At 42.7% G+C, this 24,162-nt stretch overlaps 1 protein-coding gene across 2 annotated transcripts in view; it reads right to left on the bottom strand.

The window, feature by feature from the left end:
• sh3pxd2b (SH3 and PX domains 2B) overlaps positions 1-24,162 on the bottom strand; it is a 63,212-nt gene that overhangs the window by 15,281 nt on the left and 23,769 nt on the right. Inside the window, exons 4-8 of one of the 2 annotated variants that reach the window (XM_007901258.2) lie at positions 21,093-21,169; positions 15,194-15,285; positions 8,812-8,837; positions 7,587-7,628; positions 1,490-1,624 (exon numbers count right to left, since the gene is read on the bottom strand). In XM_007901258.2, coding sequence (XP_007899449.2) covers positions 1,490-1,624; positions 7,587-7,628; positions 8,812-8,837; positions 15,194-15,285; positions 21,093-21,169 — 372 coding nt within the window. The remainder of the gene's footprint in view (positions 1-1,489; positions 1,625-7,586; positions 7,629-8,811; positions 8,838-15,193; positions 15,286-21,092; positions 21,170-24,162) is intronic. The other variant, XM_007901259.2, reaches the window with a different exon arrangement.

The following is a 24,162-nucleotide window of genomic DNA, read 5'->3' as shown; positions in this document are numbered from 1 at the left end:
CTGACAGTCCCGATTATCTTGAATCTGTTCCATGTTTATGTCAAAGCTCTTCACAGCAGACTGGCCCTCAACTATTTCCTTCTGTTTGGACAATACTATTATTTTACAGTCTGACTTTTCCACACACAGCTTTAAAAGGCAATACTCGGCCCTGATCTGCCAAAGCCAAGCTCTGTGCACTCTGTCCTGATGGGCTACATTTTTATTTTGTTTTTATCATATAAACATGTTCGACATCGCACAAGATCAAAATGAAAGCAATAAATCAGGAAGGTGCGTACCCTGTCACAGCAGGTCACTGCGTCTCTCAGTATTTCTGCAACAATGCTAGGTTACTGGTGTAGACTCCACTTCCCCCAAAGCATTCATTAAAAACATATTTATTGTGCTGGGCCATTGCATTGCATTAACATTTACATTATAATTACATTGTAAGATCACAAGAGGTTTGGATGAAGAAGATCCTTGAGCCCTTTTGATCTCAACCTTGCCCCCAGGTTATCCACCGCGCCCCCAGATTACTCGCCGCCCCCCCAGACCACCACCGCCCTCCCCGAACACAGCCGCGAGTCGAGTCGTTTCTATAATGGGTCCAATGTCCTGGCTGCTGACTGGCAATCAGCTGTTCCATGCCCTTATTGATCATGGGCATTCAATAACGGAATCAATTACAGCTGCTGAGCCAAATGAGTCACTTTGCAAAAACTGGAAGGAGTTTAACAAGTGACACTGGAGAATCTGTTGGTGAAGAGCTTGATCAGTTAGCTCAAAGCTGCTTTTTCTATGACACTCAGCGTCCACTTGTGCTCTCTAGCCACAAAGCTCTGACATAGAAGATTATTAAATGGAACTAAGGGAATATTCATTCCTGTGCGGATTGATGGGAGCTCATCCATTATAGGACGGTGACCCAAGTGAGAGCTTGTGTTTGAACCATGTTTACCGGTTGACAGGAAACAGTCTTTTAATCAAGGCTTTCTTTTCTTGATTTAAATCTTTTTATTAATTTTCGAGACATGAATCCCCTACGGAGCATCCAGAAGTGAATTGCAGACAGCCAAGAAGTCAGTGAGTTACACAGAGTAAAATACGCAGTGGGTCTGAGATGGATGAACCTCGTGAATAAACTGAAGAACATAAGAAATGCCAGACAAAAAAAAGACCAAGGTCCATCTAGTTCGCCTTCCTGGCAGTCACAAGCACATATGTCCCAAACTCCCTTTCTACTGTATCCCATAATGATATTTCCTAAAAGAAAACTATCTAATCTGTGTTTGAAAGAATCAACATCTCCTGCTTCAACCGTCTCCCTGGAGAGCCTGTTCCACAGGTTCACTATTGCCTCACTGGAATAGTGTTTGCATCGATTCGTTCTGAATTTACCCCCCGTCAAACGCAGGCCGTGTCCTCTGGTTCTACTATTCTGGACAAATTGAAGCAGCCTGTCGCGATCTATGCCCTCTCCCCCAAAGGAAGCGATGGGACTCACCGGACTCATTTTTCTCGATCACTTCCACCACTTGCCCCTGGCGCAGGCCGATCTCTGTGCTCTCCTGCTTTTCGTAGTTCGTCACGGCCACGTACTGATCCAGAAAAAACTGATCGGCCGATGTCCCGTCACCACCTGAGAACAGAGAGCAGCTTCAGTGATGGGGCGGAACCCAGCCAGCAAGTACCCTGCCTCGCCCCCACCGTCACATTTGCTCGAGATGTCTCTGCCTCAATCCGCTCTGCAAGGGATACTCACGGAATTATCACTGGCTCGCAGTCGTGGTGTCACACCTCGAGTGGACACAGTCACATTAGGTGATAATGATAATAATAATCCTTGCATTTGATATAGCGCCTTGTCACGTGTTCGAGACGTCTCAAAGCGCTTCACGGGATATACCGTCAAGTGAGTTGACTGTGTATTTTGTGAAGCTGACGGACGTTTTGCGACGCAAGCGCTCTGGGACGCCAGCCTGCGTGAGGGGCGCTATTACAAATGCAAGTTGCTGTTGTTGTTGAAAGCAGCTTCAGTGTGGCTTGCATTCGATAAGCCTACTTTCTCCACAAGCAAAAGTTACTTCTTTTAAGTTTGCGAAAACAAACTCGTTTGGACAATAACTGATGGCCAGGAAACATGTCTTGTGACCAGCCAATGATATATTTAACAGCAACAAATAACCAGTTGCACAAGCACCAAATGTCCCACAAACAGTCATGGATTGTGCAAGACTATTATAGTTTCTCCTGATGTCGGCAAAAGCAACAATTGACTGCTCAATTTCATTCTCCAGGTTGGAACATAAAAGGAGTCGAAGGAAGAGACTGAGGATATAATCTCGATTAGCTTTGAAGCATTGATGACCACCATTGAAAGGAAAGTGAACTCTGCTTCTGCTCCTCCAGCCAGTGTCAGGAGATGAGCTGTGAAGTGAACTCACTGAGAGCTTTCTACCAAGCAAACAGCGTAAGACTCAATGCTAATGATATACAAGTGTACGAGAGACGATTACATCCATGAGACTGGCACTTTCATCTTCAGATTAGATGATTACTCACCAGAACTCTACACTAAAGCTGCCATTACAGACAGACAGAAATATACGTGCTGAAGACTTAAGTACAGGGATTGAGTCAACATCCAATTACACATCACCAGACGTATCCCACAAGTGAGACAAAATGACTATGTTCATGTAACCATTAGTGACTAGTTGATGATATATTTAACAGCAACAAATAGCCAGTCACATCAGCCAAATGTAGAATATCCCAGTGTTGAAATGAACACTGGGATATTCTACATTCCTAAGGTGATATCATCTTTGTTGCTCACCTGTCTCAAGTGGAATAAAATGTACAAGGATTTCCAGATGAGGTCTGGCCAATGCTTTATACAACAATATAACCTGCTTGAAATGTAAGTTAACCTTCTGCTAATGTACCCGGTGCTTTATTTGCCTATTTTACTGCCGTAAAGCAGGTTGATTCATTTATCCACATAATCCTTAGATCTCACCCCTGGTCAGAACACTGTGAAATATATCCATTTAACAGATGTGTCCTGTTTTGATTCCTCTCCGCTACACTTATTACTCATGGTATTATAAGACCCAAGATTAGACATGGACTGTCCATTTGGGTCATTGTCTCAAACCAAATCAGATCATTTTCCATCAGTTATAAAAAGATGTTAGGGAGAATCATAATAAGGTTCATTTGACGTTCGTTGCCAATTACTCCGGTTGTGCATTCATCAACCAGCCAATCTTATATTGTCCATTTATGTATCATGTGCCTACTTGAAGGATAAATTATAATAATAATACATGCGTTTGATACAGTGCCTTATCACGTCTTCGAGACGTCTCAGCATTGGATTCAGTTACATTACTCCCATTCACTGTCAAGTGTCCATTCAGATTGAGCGTGAAGTTTACATGTAGGGAATGGCCACACGGGGAAATGATAGGAGAGTGACCAGCACTCACACCATCACACCCAACTGAAGGGAAAAGGGAGTAAATCCTTTCAGGCAAGGAGTAAATTAGTGGAGTGGAAATTGGTGGAGGTGGAGCAGTGTTTTAGACACAGCTTGTAAATACATTTCAGTATGCATTTTGATTACAATTACGGACTTTACAAACGATTTGTCATCTTCGCGTGAAGAGATTTTGAATCTTCACACGAAGATAAGAAATCTCAGGGCAATCAGCCTCACGGAGCAACTCTCCTAAATATAAATTGGAACACAGGATAAACTCATTAACCCCAGAGGCTGCAAAGGTAATCCTTTTTAATGTGATGCGCAGTTAAATATATCCCCAAATGCCCATATAATATTATTACTGCGAGAGGAAGCGGAGGTAAGAGCAATAAAAGCCACACACAAAAAAACAAAAGCCGGCATTTAACAAGATAAGTCACGAGGCAGCCATGACCGAATATGTGGAAAAATATGCTTCTGCTCTCAATCAAACATCTGAGTCACTTCCAAACATCAAATGTCAGCAATCATTCTTAAACATAAACATGTGAAGTGATATTTCAAGCTAATACTTGAGAGGTACTTTCTCTCAGCTTATCTCCACTGGAGAACCAGTACTGGGGCTAACAGATCAGGTGACACATGTGCTTCTAGTTATTCTATAAAATAAAATAAATAAAGTAACTCCCTTACTGTGAAAATTGCCTTGATGTTGTGTGAAACCGCTTCCACTACCATGATTACATTCAGTCTACTCCTGTATTCTGGCTATTTATAAAGGTTCTGGATACACCCGAAGAATTTAAGGAAGACACCGATAAAGACTATAGGATCAATGTTACGTTTTGCATATTTCCCAATGGTGTAGATTAATCTGAACGCCCCATTGTTCACAGGGAGAATAACAACAATAATAATCGTTGCACTGAATATAGTGCCTCATCATATTGAGACGTCTCAAGCACTTTACAGGATATATTGCGACTGTGTATTTTGTGGGCAAAATGTGGCATCCCAATTTGTGCACAGCAATGTCCCACAAACAGTCATAGAGTGAATGACTAATTTTATCTGGGGCATTGCCAGCCAGGACACCGAATGGGAGAAACTCCGTTCTCTTAAAATAGTGTCTTGTGATCTTTAGCGTCCACTTGAACAGGCAGACGGGATTTTGGTTTAAAGTCTCATCGAAAGTATGGCACCTCCGACAATCCAGCACTCCCCCAGTATTGCAATGGAGTTTCCACATAGACTATATGGGTTCCAGGTCCGGGTGTGAGGCCTTGAACCCACAATCTTCTGACTCGGAGGCAAGAGTGTTACCAACTGAGCCAGGCTGACATTGATTCAATTTGATCTAACCTTAGAGAGGTTTTCAAAGTGAAAACAAACCTCACGCCACGATTGCAAGCACCAGACGTGACCTTTCTAAATGCCACATTTATCAGCGTGACAGGACATCATGAGAAAGGTCTGTGGCTGCAATTTGCCCCCAATGAAAGTCATCAATTATAATCTGATCACATGTGTATTGATTGGAACATCGCACATCAGAACAAAGCAGGGCACAACATCTGCACTGAATATTCCAGAACTGTAACCTCTCGCTGCTCACAGAATGGATCTTTCACAGTCATTGACAACACATGTATGTGCCTGATTCACTGAGATTATTGTAGCTGTCTTGTTTCCGGGATGCCCAAATGAGATGCACTTGGCTGCCTTCATTCCTAACCACAAGACTTTGTCCACTATTCTATTGTCTCGTATTTGACTTAAAACCTATCCACATCACGTAGATGTTGCTTAATTAGGAAAACACTTTAATCCCATGATCAATTATGCGCTTGTGAAACACTGGCCTGGGGCTAACACTGAAATATCTTCAGTCCTTCCTGGCAGAGTTTCAGGGTTCTGAAGGTTCTGTGAAATGGAATCAAGTCATCTTACATCGAGCCCAGTACACAATATTATTGCACATTCCAGTTATGACTGGTAGGATTTTGGTGTGTGTAGAGTTGCACAGATGAGACTCGCTTGATATCTAATCTTTTAAAATTGAGATTGAATCTGATCAATAGAGGCTGGTTTATAGTCAAATGAAATTGGATTGAGCACGGCACATGGTAAGGGCCAATTATAAAGCTCGACACAGATGCGCTTTATGCCATCAATTTGTTATGTTAATCAAACGGCTAAGCAATATTTTCATTCCTGCCATTTGTCAATCTTAGCACCAAGTGGAGTCCTCCTCATAGCTAATAATAATAATACATTGAGTAACATCAAAACATCTCAAGGTATTCTGCAGGTAATTGCTGAGGGCAAAATCAACTTGCACACAGTAATGTCCTGCAAACATTCATGAAGAGAATGACTAATTTATCTGCAGCACTGTTGGCCACGGAATTGAGAGAAACTCCGTTTTCTTTTCCAGTAGAATCATGGGATGCTTAATGTTCACCGGAACAGGCAGACAGAACTTCGAATGAATGTCTCATCTGAAGAACGGCATTTCTGGCAAATCAGCACTCCCCCCAACTCTGCTTTGGACTGTCAACCTAGATTCCGAGCTCAAAATGCCAATATGGGGTTGAATCAATAACCTTCTGACCCAGAGGCAAGAGGTGAGACCAACTGAGCCAAGCTAACATTGTAGATAAGAGGTAGAGAAAGCTCATGCATTGCATTGTTTGGCTACAGTCTGCCACTGTGATGTAAATAACATCTCCTGACCTCTTCTAAATTTCCCCTCACAACACATGTGATGGTTTCGTCAGCATGAAATGAAATGCGTTTCTGCTTGGATTCGGTGATTGCACCAAACACTCATAGGTCCGAACAGACATTACAACATTACAGATTGTTCAGTAGCAAAGAAAGGCAGATTGGTTCTTATAATGTTAGCGTTTCTCCCAAATTGATAATCAAGAATTAATTGGCTGAAATGACTCAACTGTTCGAGTGTGCGTGAGAGAGAGAGAATGTATTTCTAAGTAAAGGACTTGAAATAATAGCTGATGAAATAAATTAGACACCGCACCAGTCAGTGCAACGTTTGTAGACACGGCTAACTGTGTTCAGAGCGGTGGACAATCAAAACAGAACAGCAATCTCAACCACCTCTTCCCTATTCCAGCACTACTTCCTGTTTTCCAATCAACCTCTTGGTCTTACGTCATACACAAGAATAGCCTTTGTGCGCAATCACAGCTTTTCCTTGAGTTTCCATTCAGATTCCGGGAATGAATTTGCATTTAAAAGCCCCCAATAAAGCCAAATGCTTGCGGTGAGAAATGATGCCATGTAGCATTCCGTTACCCTTGGTTGGGCGTCTCAGTAACACAGACACACAGACAGGAGTGCCAGATGTGACGCAAGATCTGAAAGTAAAACTGTGGATTCCATGCTGGGACGGTGAGGCAGACAGTTACAATTAACGTCTTGGATTAAGTGTAGATTTAAACCCGCAGCGTTGGGTAACCCTCTAACTGGCCCATTTGTTTGTTTCAGCTGTCACTAGGAACAAATCAACCGAGTTTAAGTAGATCTTTCCACTCACAAAATATCCAGTCAATTCACTTTACAGTGTGTTCTGTGAAGCATTTTAAGACGTCTCGAAGACTTGATAAAGCGCTGTATCAAATGCAAGGATTATTATTATTATTATTATTTTTGTGATTTCGATCTTTTCTTTAAAAAAAAGTCCAAATTCCACAAAAAAATGATAACCCTTCCCCAAACTTAAAAGAGTAACAATTACTGCCTGGACCAGTGAAAGGGTTAAAGACACTTATTTGAATAACAATTGCACCTTCGATTATAAGAATTAAACCTTTGGGGTAGATAGAGAAGTATAGAGTTTGGAGTGAACCTTACCGGTAAGAAGCTTGAATGAAGTGAAGGAACAAATTCAGGAACCCAAATTAATCCCATTTTATCAACAGAGCCTTGACATTGAGCATGCAGGAGCACACCGCACTTAGTGTTAAGATGGGCCCCACCACTGCCAATCAGCAGGCTGTGTGATGCCCGAAAATCAGGACGGTTTAAGACCACTCAGCGATGTTAAGGATCGATTATGTTATGGCCAAGCGATTTTCTCTAATACCTCTCTTTAGAAACGATGATGCTCTCTGGAATATTGAAAGCCCTAATGAAGGAAAATGACATATGAGGGAAATGACATCATTTTTGTGGAAAAATAAAGGTTTCGAAACTGAAGACGGTATTAAAGTGAATTAAATGTTACATAGTCATGTTTAACTAACGTACACATAATGCATTCATTGAATCGAGTGATCAAAACTATTACCTTATGTTTTGACAGATGGTGTATATTACATCCATTATTTTGTATATACAGGGTGACTAAAAAGTTGTGATATTCACCATATCATCTAAAAAGAACCCCAAAATATCATTGCTTTAAGACTTATTAGACATTGTAATGGTATCACGACTTTTTGGTCACCGTATGTGTCCACAGAAACAGACTATTTGGCCCAACTCTCCGTGCCTGTGTTTATACACCACACAAGCCTCCAGCCCTACCAAGCACCTTGCCTTTCTATTCCCATCTCCTTCTTCTCCCCCTTCACGTAATATCTTGGTTACAAGAAACCGGACCAGCTGTTCCCTCTTAACAACTTGTTGACACATCACCGTTTTGGTGGGCAATGTCCTTCCTGGGTTGTGCGTCATCAGGATTGAGACCCAAGTGACCAATGTTAAATCCATGATGGACATAGCAGTCAGTATAAGGAATGACATTGATAGTACAGCCAGCAGGGAGAGTGCTTTCCTCTCGCTAGCACTGCACCTTCAGACATGCTTAGGACCTGCTTTTCCACCCCCCCACCCCTCGTGTTGGTGTTGGCTCACATACTTAGCAATATCACCTCGATCGCAAAAAATGCTTTGCATTGCGAAATGTATCCTTTTGAAAGGAAAAAGTGAAGTCTTCCAGCCTGCCATTACTTGTATGTGAATTTATTTATGAAGCCTCCTTCAGTATTCATTCATTAAGGCTTCTTTCTCTCTCTCTTTCTCTCTCTCTCATGTTCAATGGGTTACCCAGATCCAGGCATTTCCAATTACATTAGGTCTCTTGAATTTCTCACCACAATTATATATATTCGTGCTACATGAAGGATATTATCCACAGTTTATACAGAGTCGTTTGCTGTAAAAATCAACATCCTAGAAAACATGGTAAATTGCAATTAACATGTTTGCTTTTCCGCGACCCTTTTCAGTCGAGAAGATTAACACGTTTTAGTAACGGAAGCAAAAGATGTAAATGCCAAGCAACAAATAAATTAATTGTGCCTTACCGGATTTCTTCTTTCCGATCGGTTCCCTAAAATAAAAAAAAATGACAATTATTAATGGGGGAATAAAAACAGCTCAATTTTGCAACCGATTCACTTGAAGCCGGGTTGATAAACGACGCCTTTCAAATGGCAGAAAATTTGAACCAAAGGAACTTTGTGGAAAAAAAATTGCCAATAAAAAGTAACGCCTCAACATGGATTCCAAGATATCCCCTAATTATGAAGCGAGGACGTCATTTTGTAATCTGTTGTCAGACCCTCGGGATTCTGAATCTCAAGCCTCTGTTTACTTGCACTGAACCAGGAACCTGCTGTGGTTCTGTGTCAGGCTGATCCAGACCTTCCCCAATACTGGAGGGGAAAAAAAATGTTGTACAACAACTGGGGACGGAAAGAGGGGGAGGGGGGGAAAAAAGCACAAAAACTGGAAGTTAATAAGTATCTGCCTTTGTGTCTTTGGCAAATACACTTTAATATACACACGTGGGTACCTTCACTTCTAATAAGTATATATATTGCAAAAATAAATCAAATTACCATTGAATTTCTGTCCCAGATCAAGCTCAGTCTGTCCAATACAAACCCTCTGATAAATAGCATTACACTGGACATCGAGCAGCCAGAGCCAGAGAGGAAACTAAGATAAATTGAAGCCAGTTTTAAGAATCTCATGAAAAGGCCAATGTACAGAACCTAAGGTCACTTTAAACTGAACACATTCACTTGTATACACTACAATTGCAAAATTCTTTTCACGCCAATGGATGTGGATTTTACTCAACTAAAACCCAGGCCTTAGTTATTCAATCAAATATTTTGGTAATTCATTTAAAATTAACTAGGTTTTGAAATGAATGAATCTCTGTGCATGGATGTCTATTGGCTATCCAGCCACTATTTTTGCGACTGTGTTTCTCCCCATGGTCAATCCCAACTTAATTTGAGTTAAGTTTAAATAAATAGTAAATGAAAGATTTAAATAAATGAAACTTGAATGAACTCGGCAGATCACTGCAATTTGCCCATGTAAAGTACATTTCACGCAGAGCTCATCTCGAAGCGTTGTCTAAAGACCGAATGCGAGTGTGAGCCCGGAAATAAATGGGGGTTAGGGTGGGGCTCACACTAAGCAAACGTCACCAAGCAGCTTTCTTGACGTTCAATCACATCTAACGTGCTCTCTATCACTGCAAACTGGGTTACACATAATACAGTCAATTCACTTTACAGTGTATTCTGTGAAGCGGTTTCGAAGACGTGATAAGGGGCTATATCAAATGCAAGGATTATTATTATTATTTTTATTGTAACATGTGCTCTACGTGAACTAGACGGCAAACCAAGAAAGCATTTCCCATTTGTTCAGAATTTGCTTTAAATGTTCCACAATTAAGGAAAATAAGATTTCCCTGGGGAAATCTCAGTGATTGACAACAGTGTAGTTCGGTTAACACACAGCACATTACACACAAATACCATTTGCCTGAGAAAATTATTGCTGGTATTTAGTTCCTTGATTAGCAAATCTTGGCAAACTAAGAGGTGGCAGAGCACAATGGGCCAACAATGAATATAACACACTCCATGCCTGCAGGATAAAGTCATTACAAATGCTCACACTGAATAAATATCTCAATAACTAATTAACTAATAGCCAGACGTGGGAAAAGGACATGTAACAGCAATGATTGGGTTACTGTACTGCACTGAGAAACAGCATAAAACAGTAGCTACTTCAAATATGTAGTTACGTGCTCCTGCTACAGATCTGCTCTCTATCATTGCAAAGCGGGCTGAGTAATCTCCACTTAGAGAGAGCGAGAGAGAGCACGAGTCCCACACAATCTCCTCCAGAGAGACTCGTGCAAAACTGTGGCTTGTGCTTGGTTGCCCGGGAAACCTCTCATTTTCTTTGACCGAAACGAGCGAGGAACCTAGAACTAATTAGTTTTGATTTTTTTTTGAATCGTTGCACTAAAAAAAAAGTGCAGGTGACTGTTGGTGGGGTCAGTGTCCTCCCAACCTGTAATGTATACTGATCATATCTGCCCTCCTTTGTATAAACAATCACGTTAACTCAACTATCCAAACATTGGAGCTGCAATAGCGAGTTTCTACTGACTGAAGGAGTGTTTGAGTTTTCTACAACAGAAACTGGTCAGACACTGAGTAGTGATTAGTCCTGTACAATCCCACAAACCCAGTAGAAAAAGGGAAAGGTTCTCGAATTTAAACTTAAAAGAAGATGGTGACAGCTCAGATAACTGTGTCCCACAGCCTATAAATCCATTTAGCAGCCAATTCGAGAGTGAGTTCAATATGTACTTTACAAAGCTGTCATGTCTGAGCCACACAATATCTGGAATTTGTGTTGGGACTATTCGTGCATGGCCTGATGAAGTAAATAAATGTGTTCATTTATAAGGGACCGCATTCCTGATAGCGCTCTGTTCTGCTGCTACTCAATACTGTTTACCTCTTACCCGCACAACACGCTGACCTAACCTTACACTCTTTCCTCCCCGCTTCCCTTGATTAATATCTCTCAATTATGCGTTAAAATGTTACAAAATAGATACCTGTAAAGCTCTTTGATATGTCCTCCTGACGTGAAGTGCTCCAGGCCTCTACCTCACGTGAAGGGCACTATATAAATGCAAACTGTTGTTCTTGTGACGGCGTTATACCAAATTCAAACGAGCATCTTAACCACTAACACGACAGGACTATTTCATACACAAGCTACCCTTCTAATAATAAATGGACTTAAAATATTTTAAAGTGCTGCTTGTATCTGCCAAAGATCAAGTACATAAAGTTATTTATTTGAGCCTAGGCTTTGAAGCAGGCAATCTATTTTTATTATCATGAACACTCAAACACCAATTCTTTTAACCTCGGATTTTTCCTACTCTTCTGGTGTTGGCCTCCATTGGCCTGTGTTCTCTAAAGAAAACATCTACAAGACCTTGTTTATCCATTGAAGCAGTTGGTTTAGGAATTATTATAAGCGGAATGTTTTTGAAGCGCTGCCAAATCCGAATGCCAATCGTTAGGATTGAAAAATGACCTTCAATAAATCTGTCATGCCTGAAATTGTAGCTGATCAATTAGATTACAAACCTGCATTTACATCTGAGCTAAGAGGAAGCCAAGATCCACTGACATGCAGTATGTACCGAAAGCAGTTCACTGTCCTGCCCTTACTGTTATCAAAGCCACTACCTCGTGAAATGCTCTTGTGAATCCCAACAAAACACAGTCACTTCACTTTACAGTATATTCTGCAAAGCGCTTTGAGACATCTCAAAGATGTGATAAGGCGCTATATCAAATATACCCATAGATACAGGGCACCTCTCATTTCTAAGTTTAATTTTAGGGATAAATTGAGAGTCATTTTGTACTCATTGCCTCAAAACAGGGATTTCATTAAAACTTACAATGGAAAATCAGTGCACAATAGAATTCAATGTCAGACCTTTCAATCTATCCCTGTGATTGTTTGAGTACGTTTACTTCGGAAGTGCATGCTCGAAGAGTATTTACCCTCAAGGTTACTCCAATTCAAGGACAGGACTTGTTTACAGCGGTTACAGCTTCAGGCGTTTATAGTATCATCTTCACTTGCAATAGCCTCACAGCTCATCACGATGCACATTCTCAGCCATGAAGATACAGAACATTGTTCCCTTCACACCCACTCGCCCGATGGGAGATCATCAGATTACTCCACCTGTGCTAATTTGCTGTTGGTTAAGTGTCACTCAGCCCATGTTATTGAGTTTCCTGAAATAACGTTGCTGTTTGTTTGCTGTTGATTGATTTACAGACATTTTAATCTCTTAACTAAGAGTTTCATGCTTTGCATTGTTGTCTTTGCTCCAAGATGGAGTTGCAACCTACTATTTCGAAATATTACCATATTCAAAATAATATCCCAGGACATTAGGTCACAAGTTAAGACATTTTCATTTCAAAAAATCCAGTGAAACAAACTCCACAAACATGGGATTGAGCAATATTCCTTACCAGATGAACAAAATAGATTTCACAATGCCTTGTTATGATTTCAGTCAAACGTAGGGAATCATCAGCGGCTCTCAGTAAATTGGCCAAGTGGCCTTTTTCCCTCGAGTTACTGAAGCAATGATTCACAAAGCGCTAGATATTCCTGCTTTTACAGCAGCCAGCCTCCATAATGTCTGTATCCAAAACCTGCTCACAGTTTACTCTGTGCTTTGAATTTTATCAGCTATACAAACTAAAGATCACAATTTGTGACAAAGATTATAGATGTTTCCAGGATTAAGGTTGTGTTCTCTCTAATCTTCCTAACTCGGGCAAGCAGTTTCCGTAATCTCCAATGCTTTGAAGGTCTAACCGTGCCTCTCAATATGGTGCCTTTGATGCAGTAATTACTGTGTAGATCATTCATTTACAAAAAAGGAGCTGGGTGCAGACCAGGTTAAGAACAGAACTAAAGGCTTTAGGTTGCAGCACATAAATGGTACTGTTTACGGTCCTACTGAGCGCATGGAATGTTATCTGTAAAATGCAGTCAAACAGCGGTAAATAACACCGACTGTTATAGTTACACAGAGTGTTCCTGACAGAGCTGCAGCTTTTGCCGGATTACTGTTGAGGGCAAGAAGATGATTCAGAGCTTCTACTGCTTGGAAATTCCCACACAAGACGAAATAAATTGGTTGATGGGCTGAATGACCTTTCCTTGTTCCAATTGTTTCAAATACTAACAATTCTGGCAGGTATTTAATTTTCCCCAATGCGTGGAGCAAAACGTGCGAAGGCATGAGAGATGGAAGGACACAAACTGTCACATTATAAAGATACAGAGGGAAAAACATATCCAGCAACAGCAGTCGTTCACCTACAAATCCACTCCACTCCACAGTATATCCTCTGAAGCACCTCAAGACGTTTCAACAACTTGATAAGGCGCTGTATCAAATGCGAGGATTATTATTTTTCAAAAGAGAGAGGGAAATGTGTGAAAGAGAAATGTATACAATGGCAATCCAAGGAATTAATCTGGCATCAGTATTACATCTATTTGCTCAAGCTACATTTGTGATTGAAGTGCCAAATAGCGCTTTAAATTCACACCAAGCGATAAAAACAGCTCAGCTGAAATAGTTAATCAACTCATTCTCTAGATTTTGAAAGAGATGAAATGAACGCTGTCAAATGTTAAATTTCTTCAGTGACGCTCTGATTTGCGCTCTGAATACTTCCTTATAAAGCGTGAGGATATAAGAGGACACACATATGAAGCGCTGAGTTTTATTTAACAACCTTTTCATCGCCTGGCTGCCCTATCTTGGGTTGCTGTGAAACCTCCTCCAGACCTGCCTAAAGCAAGGTGTGGAATGGCAGTGGGCAATGATCTAAAGTAACCCCTAATCTTTACTGTTTTGCTTTTAATCTTTATTCTGTTGTGGGCCTGTAAGGTGATTTCCTCCTAGCTTTTGTTGCCCATCAGGCCGCTGGCATATCCTGGGCGAGGTGGGACTGCCCTTCTCTGCTCCCAGAAGCCGAGGAGTAAACAGAATTAACATTGCACTGATCGTAGCTGATCACTAAAGAGTAACCCTATGTAACAGGCTGCCTAGGGAGACGGTTCAAGCAGGAAATGTTGATTCCTTCAAACACAGATCAGATAGTTTTGTTTTAGGAAATAACATAATGGGATGTAGTACATAGAGAGTTTGGGACATATGTGCAAGCCACCGCCAGGAAGGTAGAAGGTGAACATTTTTTCGTCCAGCACTTCTTTTGTTCTTATGTTAAAGCTGCTTACCTGGCTATTACCCCTTTAAAGTAAAAACAGTTTTAAGCTGTTAAATGAAAACATTTGAATCCCTTTATCTGGGACTGAATTTTCATTCTCTTTCAATCTTTTTATGCTACTTGACAACTTTTTGGTCTAAAATAATAATGATAATAATAATCCTTGCATTTGATACAGCGCCTTATGTCTTCGAGACATCTCGAAACGCTTCACAGAATATACTGTAAAGTGTATATTCGTGGGCGAAACCCAGCAGCAAATTGCACACAGCAGTGTCCCACAAACGGTCGTGGATTGAGTGACCAAATTACTATTTTTTTTTTGGATTATTATCCCCGGAAAAGCGATCTGCCAATCAAGCATCAACCGGGTTCCTACTTACTGCTAGGTAAACAGAGGCGTGTAGAGTAAGGAAACTTGCCCAACATTTCGCCCTGCCAGGAATAGAACCCAGGTCTCTCATTTGTGAGGCGAGTGCTATAACCAGTGAGCTACAGGATTACATATTTATTGTTAACATTCAATACGTGCCGCTTGCTGTGTGATATGCAATTCACTGAAGATACTCACTCTTTAGGTGGGTTCACATCCTCCGGTCTTGTCTCAAAGAACTGAAGAACCTCGTCGCACTGAGAGATGTGGATTGGCAGTCGGATAAGAGCCTGGAAATCATCAATCAGTAAATAATAAGGACATAATTCAAGTGGTAAATTTAAAGCTATCCAGAAAAGTTCAACCCTGAGACCAGACTAATGTGTCTGAATAGAAATGGTCTCCATATATTTGTATTGATTTCAAATCAATATCGACAGGTTCTATGGCCTGAGTGTGGTGCCATGAGTTTCATCTTACGGTCGAATAGGAAACGCGCGACCTGAAGATGGCGAAGGAAGGGGCCAGGCGGAGGGATAGAGGGAGAGGGTGACTGAGCTTTGGGGTATAGTGGCTGAAAGCGTGGCCACCAATGGTGGAACGGAGAGATACGAGGGACATGCGGAGGCTGGAGCCAGCCAGTGAATTCACACAATCCTGAAGAAAAAGTGCAATCAAAGAGGGACATCTTGAGGCGTGCTTTGTGCTTTGAAAGTGGGGTGGAGAGGCGGTGAGTCAGAGGGAATCCGGCATGGGCAAAATGGATGAAAGCTCACCTGCCAACGCTGGGGCAGATAATGTACATTAAGTGCAAACGTTCTCGTGCAACCTAACGCTCTGGGCAGGATCTGACGCCTCTCTTTCAAGAAGATTTGCCACGGGACAAGTTGTTTAATTGACACCCCCGGACCACACGTCATCTCAAGGAACACGACAGTGGTTAACGTAAAGAGATAGCAGTGAAGCATATCCACCGAGTCCTATCAGGATAAAGGATACCTTTTGCCCGTTTCTCTCATCACATCCTGTATTGTGTCCATTTCCTTAGCCCTCCTCCAAGTCCACTGCAGCAGAGCGAAGGAAACAATAACCTTGTAAGAGGACATGTTTATCCTCCCCTTCAATTTACAAACGACACAGACTGTGTGAGTTGCCTGCACTGGACCTGAGTGATTGTTGGTGCAACAACACAGGACATGAATACTCTGAAGAAATTTTGATCGGCATTTCATCGTTACAAATGTCCCAGGGAAGAAAGAAAATGAAAAGAGTCCTCAAGGTGCCCGGACTTGACCAAATGAGCTACATCCAATTCATTATTCACCCTTTATTCAATTTCGCTTGTGCATGGCACATTTCATCCATCTGTTAAAGACATCAGTGAAATCTTGGGTGTAAAAGCCAATTTCAGAGCAGCACTATCTTCGAACCAGCTGAGTTCCTGTCAACGCTTTTCTGAACTTCCCTACTACAATCAGGCCAGGAAGCTGACTGTAATGGGATTTTCAGCTCTTAGTCTGACCACAGGCTCCAGTCAAAATCATCCAATTTACTCCAATGGACCTTTGGAAGTTCACCTTCCAAAGGAATTTCTACTGAAACATCAGCTTCCACAGTGGTATTTAGTGATGAGCACGATTAAAATCACGACAGGAGAGTTTCACGATTTTCCCGAGGCCAAATGCTTCACGTTGCTTCAAATGAGATTGCAGTTTTGAAAGCCTTCTTCAAACTTTACCATTAAAAACTGCAGACACCACAGTCCTTCAATTGCCTTTTGCCAATAGCAGAGTTATTAGTAGACTGCGAGACAATGGTAATTTATACTGGCTTCAAGACAGGCTCATGAAATGTAGATATATGTGTCCCGCCACCTTGGTGGCCCCAACCATTAGACAATGACTAAGATGCAGCAGACTACAGGGAGCAGATAATGGCAAAGGCTTTTACTGCTGTATTAGAAGCCAAGGCATGATAGAGCATTACACTAATTGTCTGGTCTGAGGGAAGTGGCAGCGTGCTGTGAATACACAATTAGTCTGTTGGGAAGGACGTTATCTAAGTCACTCTGATGTTTATACCAGCTTTTCCTCAAGCTCCGAAAATCAGCCAGAGTTCACCTCAAACCGCAGCACTCCCAAATCTTAATCTACGGGAAAGTTATAATAAAAATAATAATAATCCTTGCGTTTGATATAGCGCCTTATCACGCCTTCGAGATGGCTCAAAGCGCTTCACGGAGTATACTGTAATGTGAATTGAACACATGGGTAAAATGCGGCAGCCAATTGCGCACAGCAGTGTCCCACGAACAGTCGTGGATTGAGTAGATGAAGGGATACAGCAATTCAAGTAACAACTAAACTCATTGACGTGATGTTCTGGGCATCACCACCAGGACACAGGCAACTGCTCTGTGAAGCAATTTTCAGACAAACATCAAATAAATATATTTAAATAGAACACATGAAACAGATGTGAACACAGTACAGTGCTCCCCTGTTGTAGCTTTCTTCTCTTTTAAGAACAGACCTCTCGGGGGTATGGCTTTTGATAATAATAATAATAATAATCCGTGCATTTAATATAGCGCCTTATCACGTCTTCGAGACGTTTCAAAGCGCTTCACAGAATATATGTAAAGTGTAGCGACTTTATATTTTGCGGCCGAAATGTTATAACTGCAAATGATTTTCAGTGTAGCAAAACTCTACTCTCTGAGCTTTAAAAAATACGTAAATTATACAGTGACTGGGAGGAGGGGGAAGGAAATTCTCGCTGCTGATGAATGATTCTATAGGAACTAAAGCAACCACAGAGCAGGACTTTCCGCCCAACCCTGCACATACTATTTTTCGGAAGCCTTACATCAGGCTCGAGCAGCTGCGCTAACAACTGTTTGATGCCACATTTAGGGCGATCAGCAAATGGCTTTCCATTATTAATCAACCGTGTATTTCAAACATTCGTCATTTCCAGCCACAGATACACCATCAGAGTCTTTGATGTGTCATCGGTGAACAACACTCCCATCAGCCGGAGTGATGAAGCCCTGTGTGCTGTGGGTTGTCACTGATGCCTGGGCTTGAGATACTGTGAAAATTATCTCACTTGCCCGGACCTGACACACAGCAGATACCATTCCACGTGGTGACTTCGCAATGGTTACTGTATGCTAATAATCCTGCATTTGATACAGCTCCTTATCACGTCTTCGAGACGCCTCAAAGCTCTTCACAGAACATACTGTACAGTGAATTGACTGTAGATATTGTGGGCGAAATGCGGCAGCCAATTGCGCACAGCAGCGTCCCACGAACAGCCGTGGATTGAGTGACCATTTTTTTTCCTGAATCTGTAAATGTTTCAATTCCCTCGCTCTCATTCTCTCCCTGGTTAAAATTAATTACACACATTTGTTTAAGATTGCATTCTCTTAAAAGTCATATTCACATCAATTTCCTTTGGGTAAGAAACCTGGCTCACAAATCATACGTGCACCAAGTGGTCAGCTTTAGCTCAGCGTTTGCTGGAGCGTAAAGAGACCAGGCCAATCCAGAAATTACAGAATGAAACCCTGATCTTTCTCTCTGCTGCCTCTTTACTCTCCCAGGCCATTTTTTTTTAACTTGCGAGCAAAGATTATTGGATTGATGAGCACTCTAACTGATGTTTCACATCAACCCACGTAATAAGATCTTTGGTAATTAAATTATATTAGCAGCCTGGAAGGGAATCGGATACTGACAACACTGCACTGTCTGGGGTGAGCACATTACCTGGATCACAGATTTCAAGATGGGAAACACACATTTCAAATGGCAGACCGTTTGGTCAGGAAAGCAGGATTGCTTTGCTCCGTCTGAAAGTGATCATCTGTGACTGAAGCTATTGTCTACAGCAGCTGCCTGTCTGTCCAGTCATCGTTTCAAGGCATCTCGTCCACAAAATATAGTCAATTCATTTTACAGTATATGCTGTGAAGTGCTTTGAGATGTCTCGAAGACGTGATAAGGCGCTATATCAAATGCAAGGATTGTTATTATTGTCTCAAAGCCACTGTTACCATTAGACGCCTCAATGAGGTCATACAAATAACCCAGCGCCAAAAAGCGTCATTACGGAAAATGTAGAGTTTGTAAAAAGCAGTGAAATGAGCCCCAGTAGCTGCGGTCCAGACTCCAATAAATGTGTCTGACGTAATCCATACACTAAATGCACCGATCTATGAAACCGAAATTCGCAACGACAACGTGAAATGCAGTAAATAATCCTCTGTGATGACTTTCCATATAACAGATTCTTAGCGCTCTTGTTTACAGTTACACAGCTCACCAACGACCAGTTTAATATGTCACGGAAAGACCATTCCCACACAGAGACACAGGAATGTTGTTAAGGGCTGTTTCCCATCCATCAAAAGCTGCAGTCGGTGGCTTCGCACCATCTCTCAGGAGCTGACCTTTTATTGATTTGGATTTAATACATTAATAAGGCGACTAAATAATCAATTGATTTCAGTCAGCTTGGCCCTTGGACTGATGGCATATACATAATCTCAATTATTACCAATGTAAAAGATTATGTTGCGAGTCTTTAATCCACAACCTATGGACTCGGAAGCGAAAATATGAGTGATTGAGCCCAGTTGACACTTGGGATTATTATTCGAATATCTTCAGAATGGTTCCCGAGCTGTCACTAGCTATTAAAGCTCTATGGGATAAGCAGGACTGATCCAATCCAGACTCATTCGCCGACCACATTAATAGTGTAAGCATGGAAACAAATGGTAGTAAAAGCAGAACCTCAGAACCTTGCCAGTAATCGACTATCTAAACATCCAAAGAGCAGAACAGCTTCCTGTAAACTCTGCATCTTTCAAGTCTCTTTGATCTGTGGAATCAAACAGACCTCAGCAAAGCGCAGTAGCATGAGTTCCACATTGACCACATTCATATCAGCAGTTTACCATTCACTAAATAAACATCTAACCGTCACTGCCCACCTACACACACACACACACACACACAAAACAACTTGCATTTTATATAGCGTCCCCTCACGCAAGCTAGCATCCCAGAGTGTTTGGGTTCACACACCCCCGTTAATCACAGCACTCTCAATCCACTCTCAATCGTACAGTAATGTAGCTTTACAGAACAAAACCACAGACAAAAGCAATTTACATTCTTCGCTGTTTTCACAAGTGTGCGAAAAACACTTTTCAAGAGCAGTCGTCCAACGGCAGGGAGCACGCCAAGGATAACAGACTGCGTTTTCTCTGATGGAAGCACTTTTTAAAAAATATTTAAAACCAACTCTAATGTCTCCTCTCCTGGAGCCAACGACTGAACCCGGGGACAATCCCACACTCCTCAGCCATCTGCCTCATCTAAGTGACCTCCACTTATACCCCATGCGGAAGGCTTGAGAATCTGTACGGCTCATTCCTACACAATGGGGGTGTCTTTACTCAGTGAGAGATCAAGAAAATCCAACGATGAACTTTCATTCAAAATATCAATTTTTGGCAACGCAGCCCAGTATTTTTCACTTCGCTTATCTCATTGCTCGGATTACCTGTCCTGTGGTAACCACACAACTGAAACACCGAGAACAGAAAGGCAGAATACTGCAGGTGCTGGAAATCTGAAGTAAAAACATCAGTCGCTGGGAACATGCAGCAGATCAGGTAGCATCTATGGAGAGAGGAAAATGAGTTAACGTTTCAGGTCTATAACCTTTTGTCAGAACTCACGACGAAAGGTTACTGACCTGAAACTTTAATAACTCATTTTCCTCTCTCCATAGATGCTGCCTGACCTACTGCGTGTTCCCAGTGACTTCTGTTTTTCTATAAAACACGGTGAAGCAGTTTTGAGGAAACAATGCCAGGTATTACTGAAACATCTAACAAGATGGTGTGTTACACACTGAGCAGCTAAGTTATTTTAGACCAATGTCGACCGTTATGCTTCAGACTCCAGCCTTACTGTACAAGGAAATATTTGTCTCAATCGAGGAACTTTAGAGATGGGGAGACTGAAATAAACAGGATTCTCTGTGATCTCTGCTGGAGCTAGCCTGCACTTACCCTGCAATACTCATCGATCGGTTTCAGCCGCTTCACTGCAACATCCCTGATGTGACTTCGTCTGAAGAGGATTTTACCTGAAACAGAAACAGACAGGAACTTGTTAGTCAATCACACACGGATTCCATTCAACCAGGTCCATGAGGAGAGAACATCCAACTTTTTGGATGAACTTTGCCAACACTGCAAACAAAGATAGCAGCTCGTCCAATTTCCAGTGAGTACATTAAGCGCAGTTTAACAGAATCTCAAACAGTCAAGTTTTATAATAATAATAATCCTTGTATTTGATATAGCGCCTTATCACATCTTCAAGTCGTCTCAAAACTCTTCACAGAACACTGTAAAGTGAATTGACTGTATATTTTGTATATACAAAAACTGAAACAATTATACAACTAACAACAACAACAAGATTTCATTTATAGAGTGCCTTTCACGTCGGGAGGACGTCCCAAGGCTCTGGACAGTTGGGTCGGGACCCGAGCAGGGGGGAAATGGTCAGGGTGAGGGGAGGGAAGGGAGGGAGCGAGGAGGGGGTAGAGAGTCGAGAGGGGAGCTGAAGGCTGAAGGTCAAAGAGAAAGGTCTTGAGACCGGCCTTGAAGGAGGAAAGGGAGGAAGCGGCGACGGCACTGGGGGATGGAGTTCAGAGCCTCGGGGCTGAGAGGCTGAAGGCCACCGATGGTAGGGCGGTTGGGGCGGGGGATGTGGAGCAGACTGGAGCCAGAGGAACGGAGAGGGTACGGGCAGGTAAGTAGGGGGATAGTAGGTCGGAGAGGTAGGAGGGAGCGAGGCCGTGAATGGCCTTGTAGGTGAGGATGAGGATCTTGAATTCGATCCTCTGGGGGATGGGGAGCCAGTGGAGGTGAGGGCGAGGGTGGGAGTGATGTGGTCCCGAAGCCTGGTGCGGGGCAGTACACGAGTTGCAGTGTTCTGGATGACCTGCAGTGTGGAGGGAGGTGCCGGGAAGGCCGGCGAGGAGAGAGTTCCCATAGTCCAGCCTTGAGGTGATAAAGGCGTGGACCAGAGTTTCAGCCGCATGAGGGGTGAGGTAGTGCCGTAGTCTGGCGATGTTTCGCAGGTGATGGAAGGCGGTGCCAGTTGTGGCGCGGATATGAGGAAGAAAGGACGGCTCAGGGTCGAACAGAACCCCGAGGTTCCTGATGGCTTTGAGAGGTGGAGAGTGCAGCCTTGGATGCTGATGCTGTCAGCGCCTGAGGTGCGGAGGCGCTGACGTGAGCCAATCAGGAGGGCCTCAGTTTTGCGCACGTTGAGCTGAAGAAAGTTGTCTCTCGTCCAGGACTCGATGTCGGACAGACAGCTGTCAGGACATCGGGGGTCGTGGAGTTGAGGGTAGAGGAGGAAAAATAGAGTTGGGTATCATCCGCATACATGTGGAAGTTAACCCCATGTCTGCGGATGGTGTCACCAAGGGGGAGCATATAGAGGGTGAAGAGGAGGGGATTGAGCACAGAGCCCTGAGGGACACCGCACGAGACGGTGCGGGGGGTGGAGGAAAAGCCGTTTGTGGAAACAAAATGAAGACGGCGGGAGAGGTACGACCTAAACCACTCAAGGACAGGGCCTTGAAGGTTGAGGTAGGAGGACACGCGGTGAAGGAGGATAGCGTGGTCGACCGTATCGAATGCGGCCGATAGGTCGAGGAGGACGAGGAGGCAGAGGGAGCCCTGGTCGCAGATGGTCCAGATGTCATTGGTGACCTTGACCAGGACGGTTTCTGTGCTGTGGGCAGCACGGAAACCTGACCGAAGGGGTTCGAATAATGCATGGATGGAGAGGAAAGAGTAATTTGTTGTTGTTGTCACTGCTGCACATTTGGAAAACACATTGTGGTTCCAAACACTTTATTGAAATCAATTTTCTTCAAGTGATATACGAAAATGTCATATAATAATAATCCTTGCATCTGACATAGCGCCTCATCACGTCTTCGAGACGTCTCAAAGTGCTTGAAAGAACATACTGTAAAGTGAATTGACTGTATATTTTGTGGGCGAAACGCGGCAGCCAATTGCGTACAGCTGTGTCCCACGTACAGTCATGCATTGAGTGATCAAATTATTATTATTATTTTTTTTGAAGGAATTGTTACCCCCAGAGGAACAATCGTCACCAGCCTCTCAGCGCCAGAGGTAGCCAAGTGAACCCAGAATGCCAGGAATTAACCTAGCTGTTGTCGAGTGTGATACGTCTCATTTATTCCAACTTGGCATAGCTGGTGGTAAAAATTTCTTTTTGTTTAGCTGTAATTAAAGATGGAACGACCCCCAAATATTTGTTTGAGTCTGACTAAATAATTATTCGACTATTACAAAGGTCATAGCTAAAGAGGTTGGCCTGCTAACAGGCTCTGTGCACATCCAATGTAAACATATTTAAGTATTTGCAGAATAAACGAGTTCAGACATCCAATTCCTTACACTGGCAATATCTGCATTAAACATGTAATAACTCTTGTGATGTATTACTACAAACGACAACAACCACAACAAGATTACATTTGTATCGGGCCTTTCACGTCGGGAGGGCGTCCCAAGGCGCTGGAAAGTGTACCGCATTTCAGACCCGAGCTGGGGTCAGGGGGGAGAAGGGAGGGAGGGGAAGGGGGGTGATCGATGGCATGGTCGAAGAGGAGGGTTTTGAGGCGGGACTTGAAGGAGGCTAAGGAGGGGGCGAGGTGGAGTGATTGGGAGATGGAGTTCCAGAGGTTGGGGGCAGAGTGGCTGAAGTCTCTCCTGCCACTGAATTAACTGTATGTCCAGGTTACCTATCGTTGATCAGAGCGGTTCACAGTAAGACATGGACAGATTCATCCACCTCCAATGAGAGGAAGAAAGCCCCAGCTTTGACCAATTGCAACCATCTCGCTGAGTTTAGCGCTCACGGAATTCGCCCCAACATTCACTCGCTCAGTGACACCAAGAATTCCTGCTGCAGAAGCAACAACAAAAACAATATTATATTTGTAAAGCTTTGTTCACGTCAGGAGAACAGTCAGGGATCAGGACCCGAGCATGAGATGGGGGGCAAGGCTAGGATGAGGGAGGG

The sequence above is a fragment of the Callorhinchus milii genome, unplaced genomic scaffold (assembly GCF_018977255.1).
Source record: "Callorhinchus milii isolate IMCB2004 unplaced genomic scaffold, IMCB_Cmil_1.0 Scaffold13, whole genome shotgun sequence".
NCBI classification, from domain to species: domain Eukaryota; kingdom Metazoa; phylum Chordata; class Chondrichthyes; order Chimaeriformes; family Callorhinchidae; genus Callorhinchus; species Callorhinchus milii.
This window is presented reverse-complemented; position numbering and strand designations above follow the sequence as displayed.